This window comes from Myxocyprinus asiaticus, chromosome 32 (genome assembly GCF_019703515.2).
Source record: "Myxocyprinus asiaticus isolate MX2 ecotype Aquarium Trade chromosome 32, UBuf_Myxa_2, whole genome shotgun sequence".
Lineage (NCBI taxonomy): Eukaryota > Metazoa > Chordata > Actinopteri > Cypriniformes > Catostomidae > Myxocyprinus > Myxocyprinus asiaticus.
The window spans coordinates 13,375,861-13,401,160 of NC_059375.1; the positions used below are offsets into that span (position 1 = coordinate 13,375,861).

Consider the following 25,300-nt stretch of genomic DNA (forward strand, 5'->3'; position numbering starts at 1 on the left):
ACAGAACTTCTGATTTAAAAAAATAAATAAATAACAAATAATTTTACATTCAAAATGTTAAAATATATTATCTTGCATTCCTGCTACAATAAAACGCACAGCCTTGAAATATGTATTCTTTGTATTAGTGTTGTCACGGTACCAAAATTTCAGTAGTCGGTACCATTTCCAGTGAAATTTCACGGTTCACGATACCAATTTCGGTATCACAGCATAAATATGCTAATATGACAATGTGCTATTGAATACACCTGTTTAGCCTATTTAAAAAGTTACTTTTCAATGTAAATAATAAATGAAAAGAAATGCATGTTTCCTTCAAGTGTTTCTCAATCAAGGAAGCCTTGCTTAAGTGTTTTTAAGTAGCACCCTACTGAAATCTGTTTAATTCTTTACCAAATAATGTTTTCCTTTTTGTTATTATTATTATTTTCCAGAACTCCATGTTTGTTTAATTTAATTTTACCATCAAAATAGTGTCTAATCAATAGAGGTCGACCGTTAGTGGATTTTACCGATAGCTAAGTTGGGCAGTACCTGCCGATAACCGATTAATCAACCGATAGTTTTTAAAATTTATACTGAGTGAAAAAATAACACTCAAATTAAAATAGTGCTGAACTTTATTACAAAAATAAACAGTACTGACTGAACCATGAAAAGGTATTGTACTTTTTTAAATGAAATAAATATATAAATATTAATATATATGAACTAATATTCAAATTTTAATGTCAGCTGATTTTTAAATTGATGTTGTTTCCTTAGTCCATAAGAGGGTGCAATAAATAGATAAACCATTCAGCACCGTTATATTATTGCATAGAACATTCCTATCCTGGCTGTTAAAAAAGAGCATTTCATTTCAACTAATTTGCATAAAATAAAGTTTTAGTTGGTCCATATTTTTAAATGTTGTCAAAAGTAAAATGAGGGGGAAAACGCTTCAATAGACAGTTCACATGGTGTTACACTTGCACTGATTCCTACTACTCCAGACTCAAGCTTCATAATAACAGCGAAATACCACATTGTTTTTTATTCAGTACAGTTGTATGTAGAGTAGCAATATTCACAGAGAGCAGTGGTATTCGGCTGAACTCGGTGGTGAAGTGGCTCAGACTGTGTGCCCAGGCCAGGGGTTGTTCAAACAGACGAAACACAGACTGGAACCAAACGCGAGAATTTCGAGACACACAATTCCAAGTTGAACATCTTTCCTGACAATGCATTTAAACAACTCATTGCTTTTTCTGAGAAACATTTGGGTTGGACTTTCGTGTATTTTTGTCACATTGTTCTAACCGCTTGGGGTTAGCTTTAATGTCAGCGTCCTCTCAGCCTTGTCGGCAAACATACTGCTGTTCTCTACTAATGCATCATCTAGTCAACAGATTAATTACTTTATAGTAATTTCTGAAGTGTTCCCCTCCATGCAGAGTGTAGTCTCACGTGTCAAAACAAACACCACAAGACATCAGTGAAAAATTTTTTTCACTTCTAGAGGCCACTCTCATACTGTATAACGACAGTGGAGCCTTCCCAGCCGCTCCAGCACCAGACGCAAAAGGGAAAAACTATCAGTGTGGATTTTTGCAGATAACCGATAGTTCCAGAAATGTGTTATCGGTGCCGATTAATCGGCAAAACCGATATATCGGCCGACCTCTTCTAATCAGTTCATACTTAAATCTTTTAACAAGTGAAAATAGAACTTTTCAACATGTCATTGCATTTTTTTTTTTTTTTTGGCCAAATTTTTATTCAACAGCAGTCTTGCTTGGGATATATTGCTTCATTAATTTTATTATTATTATTATTATTATTATTATTATCATTACAGTGAATATTACATTTTACTATACATTTGTAATATATTTCTGTTACAAATACTTGAATTTCAGGGCTCTGGTTTATATTTTGAAACGTGCTTTTATTATGATGTGTATTTTTTGCCTGAATCTTCACTTTCTGGATAAACAGTTTACGAAACATTTAAGTCACGTCTGAAATCTCATCTCTTTACACTGGCTTTTGAATCTGACAAATGAAATGTAGGACAAAGTTTTGGAGTGTTTGTATTTTGTGTTTTAGATTACTGGCGTATGTGATAATTTTTAAATGTTATGTTTTAAATTGTATTACTGTGAAGCACTTTGGTCAACTCTGTTGTTTTAAATGCATTATAAATAAAGTTGAGTTGAGATTAAAGTGCAAATGCTGTGATTTAATTATATAAATACATTGGCTGCCAAATGTTTGGAATAATGTACATATTTTGCTCTTATGGAAAGAAATGTGTACTTCTATTCACCAAACTGGCATTCAACTGATCACAATGTATGGTCAGGACATTAATAATGTGAAAAATTACTATTACAATCTGAACCAAAATATTCAGATCTTCTTAAACTACTTCAAAAAGTTCTCATCAAAAAATCCTCCACGTGCAGCAATGACAGCTTTGCAGATCCTTGGCATTCTAGCTGTCAGTTTGTCCAGATACTCAGGTGACATTTCACCCCACACTTCCTGTAGCACTTGCCATAGATGTGGCTGTCTTATCGGGCACTTCTCACGCACCTTACAGTCTAGCTGATCCCACAAATGCTCAATGGGGTTAAGATCCATAACACTCTTTTTCAATCATCTTTTGTCCAATGTCTGTGTTTCTTTGCCCACTCTAACCTTTTCTTTTTGTTTTTCTGTTTCAAAAGTGGCTTTTTCTTTGCAATTCTTCCCATAGTCTTCTCTTTACTGTTGTACATGAAACTGGTGTTGAGCGGGTAGAATTCAATGAAGCTGTCAGCTGAGGACATGTGAGATGTCTATTTCTCAAACTAGAGACTCTGATGTACTTCTCTTGTTTAGTTGTATCTGGGCTTTCCACATCTCTTTCTGTCCTTGTTAGAGCCAGTTGTCCTTTGTCTTTGAAGACTGTAGTGTACACATTTGTATGAAATCTTCAGTTTTTTGGCAATTTCAAGCATTCATTCCTCAAAACAATGATTTGACTGATGAGTTTCTAGAGAAAGCTGTTTCTTTTTTGACCTAATATTGACCTTAAGACATACCAGTCTATTGCATACTGTGGCAACTCAAAAACAAACACAAAGACAATGTTAAGCTTCATTTAACGTACCAAATAGCTTTCAGTTGTGTTTGATATAATGGTTAGTAATTTTCTAGTACAAAATTAGCAATTTAGCATGATTACTCAAGTTAAATGTGTTGTAGTGATGAATGCTGGAAATGGGGCCTGTCTAGATTTGATCAAAAATAACTTTTTTCAAATAGTGATGGTGCTGTTTTTTACATCAGTAATGTCCTGACTATACTTTGCGATCAGCTGAATGCCACTTTGGTGAATTAAAGAACCAATTTTCTTCTGAAACAGCAAAATCTGTACATTATTCCAAACTTTTGGCCGCCAGTGTATATAGTTTACATGTGCTGCGTGATTCACAGTAGATTAGTGCTCTGCTCTGTCATCTGATACAATGTGAATGATTCCCAATATGTATGAGCAGTCGGATTTATACATTCATTCAAAGTATGCAGCTCTTCCACACTAAGATTGCAGCCTTTAGCGGTTTAATAAATCACACTAGGATATGTCACGATTTTAATTTGATTTATTGTCAGTCATATCACGCGCTGGTACCGTATTGAGTCGGGGCTCAGTACTGCAGAAACATAGGTATCCTTGCATCTTTTTTTATTTTAGTATCGACTTGGTACCGAAGTACTGGTATTTTTGACAACACAACTTTGTATTGAGCCAAGAGGTCAGCATGTGATGTTTTGATTTTCTGTTCACCAGCTCAGAGTTCACCAGCCAAACACAATATATCTTCGCATTTTGAACAGTACATGCATACTAAATAATAACAAATGTTTTATAAAGGATGATGGGTGTGATTGTATTCATTATGTAACATTGTTTGGTGTAAGTTTGCTGACAGCAAAAACAGGATCTGATTTTTACTACTTCCCCTTTTCCTTAGTGCACAAGAAGCCATTACAGGAAGTCGAGATAGCAGCAATTACCCATGGTGCACTGCAGGGCTTGGTATACCTCCACTCTCACAACATGATTCACAGGTACAGAACGGCTTGGAATGACTTCCCCTGTCTGTGGTTTTGAATGGCAGTGCTAATCCATCTATATATTCTAATTCTGTTTTGTGCTTTGGAAAGATATGTATTTTGAAAAGCACTATGCAAATACATTTTCAGATAACTTAGTAGTGTGGTGGACTTCTGAATTCTGCATTCAATTGCAACATTAAAGATTCAAAGAGAATATGTGTCTTCCTTTACAGAGATGTGAAAGCAGGTAACATCTTGCTAACAGAGCCTGGCCAGGTCAAACTTGGAGATTTTGGTTCCGCCTCCATTGTTGCTCCTGCCAACTCCTTTGTGGGCACACCTTACTGGTACAAAAAGCTCCCATCAAATTACTTACCAACTGCCAACATAACCAACTGACGTCATTTGGAAGAAATATACAGAAATGAATATACTGTAATATGCATGATATATAACATTTTTGATAGAATACTCACACTCTAGATTACTTTCCCCTGAATATATGAATGTTGTCCATATGTTGTGTGTAAAATCATTGTATTAGTGCCCCTTATGTCTAATCACAGGTGATCTGGTTAGTTATTGTCAGTTAACATTTGACTGAGTTTTGCTCTTTGTGCAGGATGGCTCCAGAGGTAATCCTCGCCATGGATGAAGGGCAATATGACGGGAAGGTTGACGTGTGGTCACTCGGCATCACCTGCATAGAGCTTGGTAAATAATCCCTAATGCACAAGAGCATTCATCTATTCAATGACTGTTAAAGTTGAACATGGGTTCAGTTAGTCTTTGAAAGGCATGAGAGTGTACCTTTTCCTTAAGGAATATTCCATGTCTATGGACCACATCTATGGCACACTGTCTATTACCACAGAAAATAATTTTTAACCCATCCCTCTGTCAGTTTGTAATAGGTTCAGGTGGTATGGTCAAAATCTTATAACACTGGATGAGGAATTTTATGTTAAAAAAGTTCAAGAGAATAAATGTTTATTTAATAAATAACCATGTGGTAATTATTTTGGAATTGTTTTCATTTCTGTTTCAAAAGTTGATTGATGCAAGCTAAAAGATATGATCATTCATAAAAAATGAATAAGTCTCACATTATATAACACAAAAAGATTCAAAACAGTACAAATATATTTAACTTAAACTTTAAATTCAAAGGCGATATTCAGGACACACACATGCACTAATCTGTCTACTAACTAAAAGTTTACCAATATAGCTGATGAAAATGCATAGTATCGCAAAAATGTGTCGACATTTTTCCGTATAACTATCGCATAAACTTGTAGCTATGTCGATACTTCAAATGTCGTGAAAAACTGGTTTGGAAACACTTTTTGTCGAGAAAATGGGCATTAACGTAAAAATATAGTGTCACATGACAGAATTTACCCCAATCGTTAGCCTGTGATAATCATGATGACAAGGTATACATCCTTGAAAGCCAGTTTATTGTATGTGAAGCATTACTCACACTGGATTGGTCTTAATGGCATACCTGCAACAATCCGATGCTGGAAACACATCTGCGTCATGACACTTCCAGGAGTGCCAACACAAATATCTCGTATCATGCACCTGTCATCGACAAGTGCACGGAGAACAAATGAATGGCCACTCTTTGTGATTTAATCATGGTAGCCATCCGTTTATTTATTAAAGTTGCTTTTCCACACCATTCAAAATAATAGACGGCAGTCATGGAATTAGCCCACAATACAAAAAACATATTTCTGTGCACAAAGATGTTTTAAATTAAAAATAAATACACAATACTAGGAGAGAAGCTTCAGTGTGCTTTATTGGAACACTAACATAGAGCCCAATTCTATAAAATTATTGTTTAGTTTACTTTTGAAAAAATGCCAGCAAAATTCCTTGTATGAAATTAAATAAATTACCAAATGAATAAAGCATTAAATTAAAAAATAAATAAATTACCAAACGAAAAAAATTATATTGTTAGGCCTATATACTTGCCTTTTCTTTACACAAACGTATATTAGCCTTACCCTGTTTTGTAAATGAAAAAAGTCGGCTGAATGACATTCACAGAATGTTCTACACTTTTTTCAGGACTATAAACTATCAGAACTATTTGTCCAATGAGTTCACTTTCAGAAAACGAGCTTTTGAACCTTTTAAAACTTTTCAATATTTTAAATCTAACCCTCTTTACCTCAGATCACATTTGCTGAGCTTCTTCAGAAAATGTAAATTGCATTATGACGCTAAAATTAATTTTAGATGACAATCAAGTTCAGTTGGTCGTTAAAAGTTGCTGGACAAATATGCGGGACATAATGCAGTTGTGATGGCGATGCTTTAGATGATTGTTCAAAATAGCCTATTGAATATCAGGAATGTATCAAATGTAAACCCTGATATTACACCGCATCAGTTTTTCTTTAATAGCTGTGCACACAGCATATACACATCGATAGATGGTCCTTATACTAAGACTGAAAGTTTCCCCCACTACTTGGTGCAGGTTGCCAGCTTGGACAGGGCCATGACGATCCACTTTTGGGTCGGAACTGGTGGCAACCTGCGATAGGTGCAACATCAGGACCAATATTACAGTCAGTGTTTCCCATTAATTACCTAGACTGTGGCAGCTCGCCATAATCTAATTTGTCCCGCCACAGTTTCATAAATATTTGTAAAATTCTCATAATAACATAAAAGATCTCTAACGTTGTGTTTTGCGCCATTGCTTCGGCAAAGCATCTCTCACTCCCAGTCAGTCAGCCCCCCTCCTCCCCCTGCTGTATGCTGACACACACACGCACTGGAACCAGTTATCTAACATTAACGTTAAAACCAGTGGCCCTGACAACGTAACTATTTTCAGCATCTGAGGAGGAAGTTCAACACAGGTAACCATTTTTGCTTCATTTCTATGAAGGCTCACAGGGCTTGACATTAACACTTATCCACTTGTCCGGCACAAGTTAATTTTTGAAGGGGCAAGTGAAAGAGAATTTTACTTGCCCGACCGGACAAACAGACTGATTAAAACATCATTAACAAAAAAATAGCCAGCTATATTTGTGATAGCCTAGGCCTGTGTCATTATTAGAAAGTTCATATTCTTTTTCTGCTGTTGAAAGTAATCAAGAGCACATCATTTTCTAGTAACAGCTGCGCCCTGTTTGATTGACAGGCGGCGTATGTGTGTGTGCTGAACATGTGCGTGTGTTCCAAAAATGTTTGCGCTAAAGCGCACCTGAACAGTCAGATTCCGCCAAAATGCCCGTCTTGGTGAGGTATTAAAATATTAGTTAGTGTTATTATTTGTTGTGGTTTTGAAACTGGTATTGAGTACGGACTATTTTACTATTACGAAATTTTGGTATTGTGATAATGTATAGCCTTTATTGTACATGGCACATGGTTCTTGCTGCAATAACATGATGAAAAAGTAGATCTCATTCCATAGAAGTGTGAGCACTAGAGCCCGACCGATATGGGATTTTTGAGACCCATACCGATATTAGAGAGGGAAAATTCACCGATAACTGATATGGTGACCGATATAGCTAATTTTTGAGCTGGAATGAAAACAGACCTTTTCTATGTGGATTTTTCACCGATTTTGCACCGATATGACTATGCAAAGGTATTTTTATCAAAGAATATTTGACATTATTATTATACATTGTCAACAAATTCTAGAAATGAACACTAAGAAAATAAAGAATAAATAAAAATAAAACAAATAGCTAAATAAACATCGGTATTACTGTTTAGTATCCGTTAATGGCTGACCATTTAAATAAAGAATAAATAAAAATTAAATAAATAGCTAAATAAACATCAGTACTGTTTAGTATCAGTCAGATGCTGACCATTAAAATAAAGAATAACTAAAAATACAATAAATAGCTAAATAAACATCAGTAGTACTGTTTAGTATGCTGACTATTTTAATACTGCCAGTCAATTAGTGCCAGGTTGTAAAACAAGAAGCATTTACACCTGCCGAGTCAAGTGATAAACAGCGGCAGCGTTGTTACACCGTATCCTGCTATACAAGTTCAGGGGAAACTTTCAACAGTGGAAAACCAGACTTTTAAATATTACATTTTATAAATGCAACGACTGGAATTGTTCGGTTGAAGGGGGTACCAAACTGTGAATCCTGAACAAAACAGTTTGGTGAATACATGTTTACACATTAGCTTCCACTTAGCTGACAACAATGAAAGTAGCTACGTGATTAGCTAGTTAGCTATAAGCTCGTTGTCATGGAGAGCAAAAGACGGACGTTGTTTATTTTACTTTCTCATCAACTAGGTAACAAAATAGCATGAAATCAACACTCAGCAGACACAATCCACCACCGCACCGTTGTCTGCTGAGCTGCGAAAAGATGCTCTGGTGTTTACCTTTCAATCTGCTACATTACTGAATGCACTGACAAACTATAGCTGGCTAACAGCAAACAGATGTGATAAACATGAGTGACAGGTTAATGTTATATTAGTTATATTGAAAAGGGAAAATTATGGGGTCATTGTTTATTAAGTTTCCAGTATGTATTTCACAAACTAGTTAACTTACCGAGAAGAGGCCGCTGAACTCCGCACTGTCTGCAGAACCTCCGTCAGCTCAGCTCTGTAAACAATGGAGTTGGAGCACGCTCTGCTGGACAAACTACGCTATGACACTAATTCTAAAGCATTGTTTTCTGCAGTATATGTTCTGAAAAAACTTTTCATATCGGTAAAATATACGCCGATATATCGGTCAAAGACCGATATATCAGTCGGGCACTAGTGAGCACCCCTGCTTTAAATGATGGCGATGGAGGCTTTTCTTTATTTGACTACCATACATAACATAAAATTATTATCATATGACAATAGCCTCCTCCCCTACCCAGTGCACTTTACATTTCTGTCGCAGAGAATTGAGTTGATTGCATAAGTACATTATTAGGTTGGGCATCGGTCATAATTTTAGAAAAATATACAACATAAACTTTGATATAATTTCAATTAATTGTCTCAATACTCCCCATTTTACAAAGACTTTGGGGGAACAAAATTAGGGACATTTGGGAGGCAAAAGGTACACAATTAGCGATATACACACTTTTGTATGGAAACGGCTTAAGGACAGATTTCTTTTGCGATAAACCAAAACTTATGCGACAAATTGTTTTTTTAAGCATGAATTTTTAAGTGCGTCATCACGCACACCATTTTTATCAATAAAAGGCCATTTGAAAGGAAACAGGCAGAAGACTGCAAATTTCAAATACAATTTTTTTTTTTTTCCCGCATTTTCACTTTACCGCTAACAAAACAGCGTGAAAAGTGGATGTAAACTAGGTTACTGTTATCGGATGATGCCGATAATTTCAATATGGCCAAATATCAGCCGATTAATTGGCCTGGCCAATATATCGGTCTATCACTAGCAAAATCTCTACTAGTTGACACATTTCTACTGTCATAACGCACATCGTTATTTTGTAAAAATAAATAAATAAATAAAAATCTATCTAAAAAAAATATATATTTTTTTTTTTACATTAATACAATTACAGTGGAAACCTGGCAGCTAACTGTTTGCTTGTGTCCTTCTGTTGTAGCGGAGAGAAAGCCTCCCTTGTTTAACATGAATGCTATGAGTGCCTTATACCACATCGCCCAGAATGAGAGCCCAGTACTGCAGTCCAATCACTGGTAGGGAACCAGAGCTACCTCATCCAAGACACAATACTGGATGGTGCCTTAACACTTTTGATTTACCCAAATTTAACTCACAAATATATAAACATATTTTGTGCCCCAACCTCTCAGGTCGGATTATTTCCGTAACTTCGTAGACTCTTGTCTGCAGAAGATTGCCCAGGACAGACCTACCTCTGATGTGCTGCTTAAAGTAACATTCTTTTGGAGTTTTGTGGAGTTATAGATTTATGCACTAATTACACTTTTTGAACATTGTGGATTCCTACAATAAGTTTTTTTTTAAATAAACCTTTACTTTCCACACTGTTTTCCCAGCATCACTTCCTGTGCCGTGAGCGCCCAGTGACGGTGGTGATGGATCTGATAGCACGCACTAAAGATGCCGTGAGGGAGTTAGATAACCTGCAATACCGAAAGATGAAGAAGATACTCTTCCAGGAAACACACAATGGGCCTGCTACTGAGGGTACAGAGGAAGAAGAGGTGAGATAACCTTTCAGCATCTGATCATTGTCTGTCTTGTTGTCAAATAGAAAAGAAAGTTGATTTTCGGGACCCCAGGCATTTGAAAGACATGCATAATCATTTAATCTATTTACACTGCAATAGACAAGCTATTTTTGGTGCTAGTTGATCGATAAGCCAGTAAAGATGTCTGTCTGGGCGTCAACCCCCTGTGGTATTGTTAGAAGAATTTGTTTTAACAATAGATGTACACTTTATTCAAACTGTTTTGTCTGGCGACTGGCTATTCAGACATTTGCCAACTCATGTTTCAAAGGTTTTATGTTAGACTCTTTGTTCTTTTTTCTTTCAGTCTGACATTGGGAGTGCTTGATTGCTTTGAACTAGCTTCACTTAAAAGTCAACATGAAATCAGAATTTACCCTATTTGCTTTCTTAGGCCACGTCCACACTAATATGTTTTTGTTTGAAAATGCATCTGTTTCTCTACGTTTGGCCTTCTGTCCACACTAAACCGCCGTTTCTGACAGCCAAACTGAGCTTTTCGAAAACGCTCCCTCAAGTGGATACATTTGAAAATGGCAACTCCGCATTATAGTATGGACAGGAAAAAATGGAGATATCTGAAAATGATGACGAATTTGTTGTCATGTGATGCAGTCATGTGATCCATTCAACCCAAAACAATCAAGATTGTTGTAGAGGCGTTGTTTTGTCTGGAACACGAGGAACATTGCATTTCATACCGTACATGGAACTGTGATTTTTCGCTTGCGCAGTAAGGGGATTTAGGAGTTTTCATATGTTTCAGTGTGGACGAGAAACTTTTGGAAAACGCTTGAAAGGACTGTGGACAGAGAGCATTTAAAAAACGAAAACATAGTTTTCTAATTTATCCGGATTAATGTGGACGTAGCCTAAATACAGGGGTCTTGGTCTTTTTGTGAACTATTCATCTGCACATGTTATTCCAAAGAAAAAAGTTGTTTGTCTTTGTAATCGTTCATCAAAATATAATAACTTGCTCCACCTCTGGAAAAAACGCTCCTTTCTGGCTGACATAATTTTTTTTTTTATTATTGAATATCCTTTTTCACACATAAATACGTTTCTTTAGAAAAGAAAATGGTTGCAAACTTTGTTTCATGTAGACTTTAAAAATAGATGTTTGAGATCACAAGAGTGAGTGGAAAGTACGTTGTGCACAAATTTGTTGATAACTTATCTCTAATCAGCATGAAAGGCTGGTGCCAACTATCGTGATGTGCGTTTAGTTTTTAAACATACACTGGTGTCTTGCAGGATGTAGAGCAGTACATGTTGAGGATGGGAACAGTGAACAGCATGGAGAGCTCCCATTCACTGCCGTCCATGTCAATCAGTGCCAGCTCCCAGAGTTCTTCAGTGAACAGCCTGGCTGACGGTTCGGATGACAGTGGAGAGATGGCTATGATGCAGGAGGGAGAGCATACAGTCACCTCCAACAGCTCTGTTCTGCACAAACCTCTGGTATGCGTCAGTGGGTTTTTTTCAGGTTTCTTTGTGGTGAACTGAAGCTATATTGTTCATTTACATATGATTACTGTTTGTGCTACAAATAACCATCACCCGATACTTACTCAAATCTTTCTCTTTGTCTGTTTTCGCTGGGGTGCTTTAAAACATTATCACAATAGACCAGACATCTTATGTTTTATCTGCCGAAATGACAAAGCATTTTGAATTAAAATTCAGTAAATGACAACACAACCTCTGCTTCTAGATATACTTTTATGACTTTTAATTGTCCCTCTGATTCCCCATATAGAACCATGATAACATCTATGATGACCCCTACCAGCCAGAGGTGGACTCCCAGCAGCAGGGCCCGTCTGGGGGTCGCAGACGCAGAGGACGGGACCATTTCGCCACCATCCGCACAGCTTCTTTGGTGACCCGTCAGATCCAGGAGCATGAGCAGGGCTCAGCGCTGAGAGAGCAGATGTCTGGGTACAAGCGCATGAGGAGGCAGCATCAGAAACAACTGATGGCTCTAGAGAACAAGCTGAAGGCCGAGATGGATGAACATCAGCTCAGGCTTGACAAAGAACTGGAGACGCAGAGGAATAACTTCAGCAGTGAAGCAGATAAGCTCAGCAAGAAGCACCAGGCCATCCTGGAGAAAGAGGTGAATGAGGGCGAAGCTTGTGGTTTTAGCTATTTTAAGGAGTTGCAGTCAGACACTCTCCACACCTGTTTCTATCTTATCTGTAAAAAACTTTTTCTTTCCTGTTGTCTTCTCTTTTCCTCTCCCTTCTCTTCCTCCTTAGACTAAGGGCACTCTTTCAGAAGAAAAGAAGTTTCAGCAGCATATTTTGGGCCAGCAGAAAAAGGAGTTGACCAGTCTAATTGAGTCTCAGAAACGCCAGTATAGACAGCGAAAAGAGCAGCTTAAAGAGGTAGTCAATGTCTTTAAGACATCAATTCTGATACCCCTTTTCCACTGACTGCCAGTGCTGGTTCCAGAGCCTGTGCTCAATCTGGCCCTGTTCTGAACGGTTCCACTGAATTTAAGAACGTTCCTGGCTGGAAAAATCACCTTTGCACCAGCCCCTTAAATCTGTTGGTTTTGAAACCATGAACTACTAACGTCAGAGGCCGGCGGGGTGGTTAAATGTCCTAACCAGAAACGATTCCAATGATAAGCAAGCATCTGTCTGTCCACACTGAACGTGAAACTGCAGTGCGACACAATCACAGCCAATAAGAATTAGGGCTGTATCAATACAATCAAATATCGATATATCGCAATACTTTTTCTCACTATATTTATATCGATACTTTAGGTCCATGACCAGCCTTTCAATACAGAAAAAGCAAGTAATCTAAAAAAGCACAAACTCAGAGCAGTGTTCCTCAGTGCAGTCATAGACGCTTTTATGAGGAGCGAGTGAGACTAAGGCTATGTCCATATTAATCTGGATATATTTGAAAATTACGTTTTCGTTTTTGAAGCGCTCTCCGTCCACACTGCCGTTTTCAAGTGTTTTCCAAAAGTTTCTCGTCCACACTAAAATGTATGAAAACTCTTAAATGCTCTTACTGCGCATGCGAAAAATTGCTGTTCTGTGTTCAACCACTCCTACTCGACCCGCTCCGAGTGGGATTCGAACCAGCATGGGAGGCGGGCGCGCTAACAAGGAGGCTAAAGGCTACAGCCTCTATTGTCAGTCGCTAGTGCACCTCTTGAGGCCAGGGGAGTGAGGTTTACACACTGCACAGCTACCTAACAGCTGGCTACCATAACACATATACAGTCTGAAACTGTTCATCACCGGACAGCAATTCCGAGTAAACTTGCCTTTGAAGGAATGTAAGTGGATACATTTTAAAACATTTTGTGCTGTAGTGTGGATAGCGAAACACAGATATCTGAAAACAATGACTCAAAACAACCAAGATGGCGGCCCATGATGAAGCGTTGTTGTTGTGCCTGCTATTCACTTTGATGGTGTTGTTAAAGGTAAAGACTGTAGACGGAAGGCCAAACTTAAAGGGTGTGTTTTCAAACCAAAGCATAATAGTTTGGACGTGGCCTAAAACTCATTCTCTTGCGACACATTTGGCATCACTAACGTGTTTGGTTCTAGGGCTGGGAAAAAATATTGATTTTCTACTTTATAGCGATCATCATTTGAACAATCCTGATGTTGATTCTTAAAATCCCAAGATCGCTCCATCTTTCTATCCTCAACCCTCACCCTAAATCACTCGCATATGCGACTTAAAATGTGTGGGATTGGCCACTGGCTGGTAATTTTTCAGATTTCACTCACCAGTGATTAGTATGGTGCAGAAGAAGTTCAGCACCGAGATCTTTTCACTGTGTGCTGGGGTAAAAGTTTTGACTCTTTCTGTGTAATGTGAGTCCAAAGACAAGACCCACACAATCTATTCATCATCGATAGGGCTGTCATGATTATGAAATTTGGCTGATGATTAATTGTCAAACAAATAATTGTGATTATGACTATTAATTGTCTGTTTTAGGGCTCTCACGATTATGATTATTAATTGTCTGTTTTAGAGCCCGACCGATATGGGGTTTTTGAGACCGATACCGATTTTAGAGAGGGACAATTCACTGATTACCGATATGGTGGCCGATATACTTATAGTTTGAGCTGGAATGAAAACAGACCTTTTCTATGTGGATTGTGCGCCGATTTTGCACCGATACGACTATGCAAAGGTACTCAGAAGGCTGCTTTCTTAAATATTTTTATCAAAGAATATTTAACATTATTATTATACATTGTCAACAAATTCTAGAAATGAACACTGAGAAAATAAAGAATAAATACAAAAACAATAAATAGCTTAATAAACATCAGTAATGTTAGTATAAGTCAATTGCTGACCATTTAAATAAAGAATAAATAAAATAAAAATCAGTACTGTATGTTTATTATCAGTCAAATGCTGACCATTAAAATAAAGAATAAATAAAAATACAATAAATAGCTAAATAAACATCAGTACTGTATGTTTCGTATCAGTCAAATGCTGACCATTAAAATAAAGAATAAATAAAAATTCAATAAATAGCTAAATAAACATCAGTACTGTATGTTTAGTATCAGTCAAATGCTGACCATTAAAATAAATACAGTGCATCCGGAAAGTATTCACAGCGCTTCACTTTTTCCACATTTTGTTATTATAGCCTTTGCTCAATACTTTGTTGAAGCACCTTTAGCACTAATTACAGCCTCAAGTCTTTTTGAGTATGATGCTACAAGCTTGGCACACCTGTTTTTGGGCAGTTTCTCCCATTCTTCTTTGCAGGACCTCTCAAGCTCCATCAGGTTGGAAGGGGAGCGTCGGTGCACAGCCATTTTCAGATCTCTCCAGAGATGTTCAATTGGGTTCAAGTCTGGGCACTGGCTGGGCCACTCAAGGACATTCACAGAGTTGTCCCATAGCCACTCCTTTGTTATCTTGGCTGTGTGCTTTGGGTCGTTGTCTTGTTGGAAGATGAACCTTCGTCCCAGTCTGAGGTCCAGAGCGCTCTGGAGCAGGTTTTCATCAAGGAGGTCTCTGTACATTGCTGCATTCATCTTTCCCTCGATCCTGACTGGTCTCCCAGTTCCTGCCGCTGAAAAACATCCCCACAGCATGATGCTGCCACCACCATGCTTCACTGTAGGGATGGTATTGGCCAGGTGATGAGCAGTGCCTGGTTTCCTCCAGGCATGACGCTTGCCATTCAGGCCAAAGAGTTCAGTCTTTGTTTCTCATGGTCTGAGAGTCCTTCAGGTGCCTTTTGGCAAACTCCAGGCGGGCTGTCATGTGCCTTTTACTGAGGAGGGTCTTCCGTCTGGCCACTCTACCATACAGGCCTGATTGGTGGAGTGTTGCAGAGATGGTTGTTCTTCTGGAAGGTTCTCCTCTCTCCACAGAGAAACACTGGAGCTCTGTCAGAGTGACCATCGGGTTCTTGGTCACCTCCCTGACTAAGGCCCTTCTCCCCCGATCGCTCAGTTTAGCCAGGCGGCCAGCTCTAGGAAGAGTCCTGGTGGTTCCAAACTTCTTCCATTTACGGATGATGGAGGCCACTGTGCTCATTGGGACCTTCAATGCTGCAGAATTTTTTTTGTACCCTTCCCCAGATCTGTGCCTCGATACAATCCTGTCTCGGAGGTCTACATTCCTTGGACTTCATGGCTTGGTTTGTGCTCTGACATGCACTGTTAACTGTGGGACCTTATATAGACAGGTGTGTGCCTTTCCAAATCATGTCCAATCAACTGAATTTACCACAGGTGGACTCCAATCAAGTTGTAGAAACATCTCAAGGATGATCAGTGGAAACGGGATGCACCTGAGCTCAATTTTGAGTGTCATGGCAAAGGCTGTGAATACTTATGTACATGTGATTTTTTTCGTTTTTTATTTTTAGTACATTTGCAAACATTTCAAACAAACTTTTTTCACATTGTCATTATGGGGTATTGTTTGTAGAATTTTGAGGAAAATAATGAATTTAATCCATTTTGGAATAAGGCTGTAACATAACAAAATGTGGAAAAAGTGAAGCGCTGTGAATACTTTCCGGATGCACTGAAGCTAAATAAACATCAGTACTGTTTAGTATCAGTCAAATGCTGACTATTTAAATAAAGAATAAATTAAAATAAAATAAATAGCTAAATAAAAATCAGGGGCCGGTTGCAACAGCTATACGTACGTTACAACTTAGCCTAGTTGTGGCGTAAATGGGCACTAAGTCACAATTTACGCTCTACTAAATATTTGAGCGTTGCACCATTACATTTATGTAGGACGTAACCCTACGTATAAACTAAATATTTACGGCAGCCTCTGACCAGGAGTAACTGATGGAATAAAAAAAGCAGTGGCATCAATGAACTCATGTTTTGGTTGACAGGCTTCAGTCCTTTCGACATATATGATGATGTTGGCATTTACACTCATTTACATTTACGAGAGAGAGGAAAAAAAAACTTTTTAGCAGCTCTTCAGCATAAAACAGATCTAACGGTGCCATTTTAGGGTGCGTCGCCTGGTGTCAAGTTTCAACACATTCAAAATATATATATAGGATATTAAAATGAATTAATATCTATTTTTCCAGCCTGTTGCATTAGTATTTATCACCCCTATTTTAGATACAGTTCCTATATAATAATAATTTAATTTATCACACATTATACATTTGCACATATACAGTGAAATTCTTTTTTTCACATATCCCAGCTAAGCTGGTGTCAGAGCGCCCCTGGAGCAGATAGGGTCAAGGGCCTTGCTCAAGGGCCCAACAGTGGCATCTTGGTGCTGCTGGGGCTTGAACCCCCAACCTTCTGATCAGTAACCCAGAACCTAAACCGCTGAGCCACCACTGCCACAATGATATAGTATTATTTACACAGGGCAAATAAACTACTCATTAAATCTACTTTTATTACATATCCTATTTAAATGTCTGGAAAACCAGACTTTTAAATATTACATTTTATAAATGCAACAACTGGAATTGTTCGGTTGAAGGGGGTACCAAACTGTGAATCCTGAACAAAACAGTTTGGTGAATACATGTTTACACATTAGCTTCTACTCAGCTGACAACAATGAAAGTAGCTACGTGATTAGCTAGTTAGCTATAAGCTCATTGTCACGGAGAGTAAAAGATGGACTTTTACTTTCCAGCATTGTGTCTCACCAGCTAGGCAACAGCGAAGCGTGAAATCGACACTCACCACACACAGTCCACCACTGCACCGCTGTCTGCTTAGCTGCAAAAAGATGCTCTGATGTTTGCCTTTCAGTCTGCTACATTACTGGCTGCACTGACAAACTGTTGCTGGCTAACAGCAAACAGATGTGATAAACATGAGTGACATGGTTGTCAGGGACAGGCTAGTTAGCAGTTTAATGAGAAGAGACCGCTCATCCGCACCGTTTAAATCCGCCCAGTTCAGAGTCAGCTCTGTAAACAATGAAGTCAGAGCGTGCTCTGCTGGACAAACTACGCAATGACACCTTTGTTTTCTGCATTATATGTTCATGGTATGTTCTGAAAAAGTTTTCATATCGGCGCATATCGGTAAAATATACGCCGATACGATATATCCGTGTAAGGCTAATATCGGCCGACCGATATATCGGTCGGGCACTAGTTCTCACGATTATGACAATTAATTGTCATACAAATCGTCATGCTTTTGTCCTAGGTGTATATGTGCTTCATGAACCTTAAAAAGTAATGTATTCATATTAACTTTGACATGATTTCCTTTAAGGCTTTAAAAACTTACAATTATATTTTAAATATCAAAATATTTAAAAATACTTAAAGGATTACCGTAGTTCACCCAAAAATTTAAATCCAGTCATTGTTTACTTTTATGTTATAACCCTATATGACTTTCTTTCTTTTTCTTAACACAAAGGGAGAAATTGTGAAAACATACAATGGCAGTTTATAGTGACCACCTCTTCAAGCTTCAAAAGAATGCAAAAGTATAATTTAGAAGTCTAATAAATTATTCCATGAGGCTCATGATTGTTATGAAAGCATACAATAAGATTTGGTGAGAAACAAAACTAAATCTAATGTATTATTTAGTGAAAATGTTCACTGACCGACCGTTGATCTCCTGTGCACGTTCATGATAGGGGACGAGAGCAAAAGTTCATGCAGCCCCCTCACGTCATTGGGGTGTTCAAGCGAAAACTAATTTTGTTTATCTAAAAACAGGTCCTCCACAGCGATAGAGACTCAGCAACAACAGAACACAACACAGCTGCACACAAAACAGAGAACAGAATTTACTAAACATGTCAAGAGTTTGTAGTCCAAAAATGTATGCATTTCTATGTCCAGCCTTATTTTTTTGAATGGAGTACTCCGAAATCAAACAGAAACATAGAGGAGGCTACAGGCAGCCACAGTCACACCGTGTCCTAACCTGATGGCTAACGACATAAAACGTATATTATCTATGGTAATTGGAGTTTTTTTCCTAACCAGCAGTGACGAGCGATGGTACATTATATCAATCGCTTGTTTTCTATTTTCAGCATTGGGCGAGTAACTCTGTCCACTGTGATCCAGCACAGGTCCAAAAACTTTAGGCTGGGCATAGAAATGCATTAATCTTCTACTACAAACTCTTCAGACATGTTTAGTAAGTTCTGTTCTCTGTTTTGTGTGCAGCTGTGTTGTGTTCTGTTGTCGGTATATCGCTGTGGAGGACCTGTTTTTAGATAAACAAAATGAGTTTTCACTTGAACGCCCCAATGTCGCGAGGGGGCTGTGTGAACTGTTACTCTTGTGCCCTATCAGGAACGCGCACAGGAGACTAACAGTCGGTAAATATTTTCACTAAATAATACATTAGATTTCGGTTTGTTTCTCACCAAACCTTATCATATACTTTCATAACAATCATGAGTCTCATGGAATAATCTCATAGAAAGACTTGTTAATTATACTTTTGTATTCTTTTGAAGCTTGAAGAGGTGATCACTATAAACTGCCATTGTGTGACATCACTGAGCACAACATTTTTTCACAATTTCTCTTTTTGTGTTAAGAAAAAAGAAAGTCCTATAGGGTTATAACAACACAGGGCTGAGTAAACAATGCATTTTCATTTTTGGGCGAACTATCCCTTTAAAATATCTGTCTCTCTTTTTGGTCAACTTTAGTTGCATTGACACTGTTGCTGTTGGATAGCCAACCTGAATACATTATATATTAAGTATGCAATAGTAAAATATTTCTGTCCTTATTCCTTTATTTTCACACGTTACATTAAGGCTCTCTGATTAAACCCACAAGCCCTTATTTCACATGAAGAAAGACCTTTGAGATTCTTTGTTTCTTCATTTATCATCTTGGGCGTGTTAGGCCCGTGTTTAGGTTAGTTTGGGTGTTGGTGGTGACTGTGAGTGGTTGGGGACTTGATCAACCTCCGGTTTCTCTCGACACACCCCTTCTGCCCTAATCAAGCTGATCATATTATCATTGTCCACAGCTAAAAGCCTGTGTTTTGAGTTTAGCAAGCAAAGTAGATGTTGGTTGTAGCAGCTGACCAGGCTGCTCTCCACGCCTTTTACTTTCTTGGAAACTCTCTCAATTTTTTATTTCTTTTCCACCTTTGAGGTAAAAGTTTGCTTCCTCTTTAAATTCTTTTCAAACTGTGTTTTCTTTTTCCCTGAGGCAACAATTTGCCTCTCTTTATTTTCTCTTTAATTAAGAGACTTTATTTGGACTCTTTAGTGGGTGTCATGGAAACATGACACCTTTTAAGAACTATGTTTGAGTTCATTTTTGAGTTTGTTAAAAGTTTCATTTGTTTATTTTCCTTTTATTTACCCCTTGTTGTGACCCGTCAGGGTGACCACTGTCCAGTTCGTAGAGGCCTGACACAGGGCAAAAAACAAAAAAAAACGTGCCATTACACAGTTGTTAAATGAAAGTTAAACCGGAGCGCTTTGCGTTCACTTCCTCCTTTATATTTGTGCGGGAGTTTGGCGCAAACCGCTGCAAACGGAGTGTACATCACAGCTTGAAGTGCACAGTGATCGTGGTTAGATTAAATAACCGCGGTTAGATTTATTAACTGTGGTTGGTTCAAATAACTGCGATCAGACAATTATTTAATCGTGACAGGCCTAATCATTGAATAATGTTTTTTTTTTAATACCCTTTCTGTTCTCCACAGTCAGTTATTGATCAGAAACAACAAATGAAACATTTAATTCTAATCACACATAGCACTGATGCTGTAAAGAAGCCATTCGACCAAAGCAAATACAATATATATATATATATATATATATATATATATATATATATATATATATATATATATATACTGTATATGCAATTTCAAGACATATATATTGATGGAATACGTGGACTTTGTATATGTTTAAAAAGCTTAAATGTGACCAAAATGATATAATTATGACATAATAAAAATATTTCTGTAATTTAACAAGTTAGATGGTACTGGTTAGAAGAAAAACTGTGATCAACATGGAAGAGATACCTTTTTATCACCTTGCGTCTGGTTAGGATTTCACAATGAATTATGTTTGTTTGTTGGCAGGTTGTGTAGTAGCGTAGTCAGTTATGTCATTGTTCATTGTTCAAGTTTATTAGTCTATCTTAGCGTAGTCAGTTATGTCATTGTTCATTGTTCAAGTTTATTAGTCTATCTTTTGAAAGAATAGCAGCTGAATCACTGCTTCCTTTATATTTAAGTTGCTGTTTAGCTATGGATTTGCTCAGATGTTCCACTGAAAGTTTTAACCATGTGCACAGGAACTGAATGAGAACCAGTCCACACCAAAGCGAGAGAAGCAGGAGTGGTTGGTTCAGCAGAAGGAGTGTCTCCAGCAGATCCAGGCAGAGGAAGAGGCGGGTTTACTACGACGACAGAGACAATACTACGAGCTGCAGTGCCGTCAATACAAAAGGAAGATGCTGCTAGGCCGCCACAATCTGGAGCAAGACCTACTCAGAGAGGTACAGATCTTGTGATTGATGTATCAGCCAGACAGATTAACAGTCCAATATTTATTTGATATTATCACAGGGTTCCCACAGTCATTTAAAACCTGAAAATATCAAGGAATTTGAAAAAAGGGATTTCCAGGATAAACATCTTTATCCAGTAATCACAAATTACTCAAGAACGCTTAGTCAACGTTATCGACAGATTAACGAAAAATTTTCGTTGTCGAATAGATGTTTGATTTCATTTAACGCAATTTGAGATCATTTGAAACGCTAATGATGACGCAGAAAAGCAGCACTTCAGCTCGCGCTTGATTGAGGAGAGGAAGAAAGAACAGCTCACAGTCCAGACGCACTCCAAACTTTCCAAACAGATTAAGGTGATGTAGATCACAAAGTATGAGGGAATTATAATACAAAAATACATAATAATTAAATACAGAAACAGTGCCGTTGTCATGTGAAATAAAGCGGAAATAAATGCATCCTTTATTAAAGTTCAAATAATAAGAATGCGCGTTGTATAAATAAGCACAAACTCCGAAACTGGCATTTCTCTGTGCGGTCAGAGCCGCTTACATGAGTCGCGTGAAAACCAGTGCGAGGTCAGTTTCAAACTTCTCCCGGCTGATACTGTCTCGCGCGGAGACACTCATCCCTCACGCGCGCTGCAGCTAGATTATAACATGATGGCTCGCAACGTAGTGAATCATAATATATGTGTCACGTTGTGTATCTTGTCGTGAAGAAAATCGGCGACACATAGCTCTATTAAGAAGAGAGAGTTTGTTTTTTGTGAGTTAAAGATGGCTCAAAATCTAGTGAACAAAATGGTGAGAGGGTGTAGTTTTAGCCCATTATACAATGCAAAAAAAAAAAAAAAAAATGTTATTTGTCTTTTGTGGTTTGTTTTCCAATATAAACATCTAAAACTCCTTACGTACATTTAATTTAGGAGCTATACTGCAGAAGAAAAAAAATTAGTGATGCACCAAAATGTATTTTTTACCGAAACACCAAAACCGAAATTAAAGTTTTCATTTAGCCAAAAACCGAAATCGAAAATAAAGTTTGGGAAATTACTGATTGATCATTTATCTGGCAATGTGTTTAAATTAATTTAGTCAATGAATTTAGCTTCTGAGCTTATTAATGTGAAAATTACTAAACAAATAAACGAGACAAAAACACTTGATAACAATAGGATTTTTTTTTGCAGTGAATTTTTTAATGAATGAAACAATAAAAACCTAAGTATTTTTTGTCCTTGTAATTCAGTGAATGTCATTTAGAGGTATTTTTAAAAGATGATTTTGTCCTCTTTATTGTTATTAAGCACCTTTAATACAACCTTTTAAGTCGAGGCACAAGCTGAAGAGCTAATGATTAATCGTTGCAATAATCACCTGAATAGCCGAATAATCGTTCGAATAATCGTTAGATTAGTCGATTATCAAAATAATCGTTAGTTGCAGCCCTAGACTCAAGTCATGGAAAAATCCTGGTAATTCATGGGTCACAAGGTTATTGGAATTGGACAATTAACAGAGGTGGATATTCCGCCTAATGTTAAGGTACGGTCACATTTACGTTTGCACGGCAAAATACCGTGGGCAAAGAAGGCATGAGCGGATGTTGAGCGCGTGTGAGACCAGCAAAAAACGAATTGTCAAGCAGGCTCTTTTTAATGCTGCATTTTATATTCTGTGAGAGTAAAGTTAAAAAGAAACACGCCACTAAAATGATATCCTTATCCATTGTAAATATTCAGTGTAGCTGTATACGAAGCACCATCCACACAGAGGTCACTGCTAAACCAAGCAACTTCATATTGGTCAACACAGCAAAATCGAGGGTAAATTTTTAGCAACCATAAGTCTATCGCGTGAAAATCGCGATTGCGCAGATTTCCATTGAGATGACTGTATCTCGCCCACGGACTTTCGCTGTGCTGAGGAACATGTGACCTTGCCTTTATGCTGCGTTTCTTTCAAAATTGGATGTGGAATATTCTGACATGATATCTCTGATCTCTGACCATAAAGGCTTTGTTTAGAGGATGATGTATAAACAAACAAAACTGCAATCCTTCTGTTAGCTTAGTAGGTGTTCGGTTGTCACCAGATATATCTCCTAACAATGTATGAAATTATCACCCGCAGCGTCAGCGCTTATCACGGAACACCTGCATGCATAGAGTTATCACTCTTCTCTGCTTCAGTCATCTGAAAACAGTTTGCAAGTATAGTGCCATGAGAATGCTGTAAATGATCTCAGACCATCTGAGGAGGTGCTCTGAGTTTAGTTCGCGTTATTTCCACGTAGCAATTTGTGTTTTAGACCTCATTTCCACCTGGTATTTACGATGTGTCTCAGGTTATCCGATTACATGTGGTCAGTTGAGACACATCGCTGTTTACACCTGGGGCAATATGTATAAAACTTCTCAGAAATGCTTTTAAGAATAGTCTAAATCTTTGACTTAGGAGTCAGAAAATTCTTAGCAAAGAGTAGGAGCTTTTTATGAATATGCTTAAAGCAAATTTCAACACAGTCTAATACTGATTATTAAGTGCTGACTGAGGTGACACTTAAGTGTGGTGAAATAAGGATTACAGTGATGTCGACCCAAAATGGCCACCCTCAAACACTGAATCACCCAATAGTGAGCTAGCAATGGTAATATGTCTCAGCTGGTATGACACCATTCATCATTCATTCATGATTTAATACAACACATTATACAAGAATATTTGGGTAATAGGTTATTTTCTGTTGATTAATTCTTTGATTAATCAAATGAGAAAGCCAAATTAAATTTCTTGTATTTTAAACCATTATTCCACATCTTGCCGTATGTCCTCAAACAATGTGCAAATTGAATGCTACAAAAAAAATCAAATGCACACTCTTGCAATATAAATTGCATATGCTTTTCACATTATCAAAACAACATTTCTCCACAAGGACAATTTAAATCATGAAATGAAATGATAAAACAAACTGTTGTAATCCCATTACAGTTACATGTAAAATTTCAGTTAAACATGGCTCAATTTAGTGGTAAATTTGATGTTCAACATATCAACAATATTTTACCATAGTACTCCATTTGGTTGAGCGGCATTGGTGCACACTCCATGAAGTAAGCCTTTTTTTCTTTGCCTATTTAAAGTAATAACGACTCGCTTGCTGTTTTGGACAAGTTGTTTTGCAAAATTGAAATGGAAACTTGCATGACTTTGCATTTATAATATTTAAAAATGAGAATATATCAGTATCAATGTAAGTTTTGAGCTGGGGTTAAACATCTCTCAAGCACATTAAACTGCAGAAGGAATCTGTCAAAGCACTTTGTAACGGGTTCAATGAAATGAGGAAGCAGGAGACGGTGATTCCAAGTCAGGAATGTCACTTTTTATTGATACAAAATAAACTGCGTTCGCTTAAGAGCGCAACAGTGAAGCTTCAATTTAATGGCAGTGGCCAACACACAAACAGCTTCTCAGCTGGGCTCTCTCTCCACACTCTGAGGTCTGGCCACTTTTATTTCCCCCGTCTTTCACTGCGAACACAGAAACAGGCAATTACCAGCAATTCATCTCAGGTAAGAACCCTTACCGCTTATTCTCTTTCCAGATGAGTGCTCGACCATGCCCTCGCCTCCACACCCTTCACACCCCACACAAAATTATGAGCTTATTAAACGTTTTATTTAGTGTTTGGGTTGGGGTCTTTTCAGACGCAGCTCTGTACCATTTTTCAAATGTATTTTTTTCCCTTAGAAACACGTTTTCACTACTGTAAAATGGTGTCACTGATGGAGGTTGCAGTGCTAGTGCAAAGATATTCCACTAATCATAATTTAATTCATTTTTTATTATTTTCATCATTGATTTTTATATATATATATATATATATATATATATATATATATAATTTAAGTGATATTTAGATTTTATTAATTACTTGTTGCAGCCCTCTGAAAGTTTAG

General features: G+C 37.5%; 1 protein-coding gene across 3 annotated transcripts in view; it reads left to right on the top strand.

Annotated features, from left to right (window-relative positions):
* The window catches only part of taok2b (TAO kinase 2b), a 50,073-nt gene that overhangs the window by 8,671 nt on the left and 16,102 nt on the right, over positions 1–25,300 (top strand). For 2 of the 3 annotated variants that reach the window (XM_051666540.1, XM_051666538.1), the window contains exons 6-15: positions 4,008–4,104; positions 4,326–4,439; positions 4,715–4,806; positions 9,707–9,800; positions 9,918–9,999; positions 10,125–10,292; positions 11,577–11,783; positions 12,082–12,441; positions 12,584–12,712; positions 21,112–21,315. In XM_051666540.1, coding sequence (XP_051522500.1) covers positions 4,008–4,104; positions 4,326–4,439; positions 4,715–4,806; positions 9,707–9,800; positions 9,918–9,999; positions 10,125–10,292; positions 11,577–11,783; positions 12,082–12,441; positions 12,584–12,712; positions 21,112–21,315 — 1,547 coding nt within the window. The remainder of the gene's footprint in view (positions 1–4,007; positions 4,105–4,325; positions 4,440–4,714; positions 4,807–9,706; positions 9,801–9,917; positions 10,000–10,124; positions 10,293–11,576; positions 11,784–12,081; positions 12,442–12,583; positions 12,713–21,111; positions 21,316–25,300) is intronic. The other variant, XM_051666539.1, reaches the window with a different exon arrangement.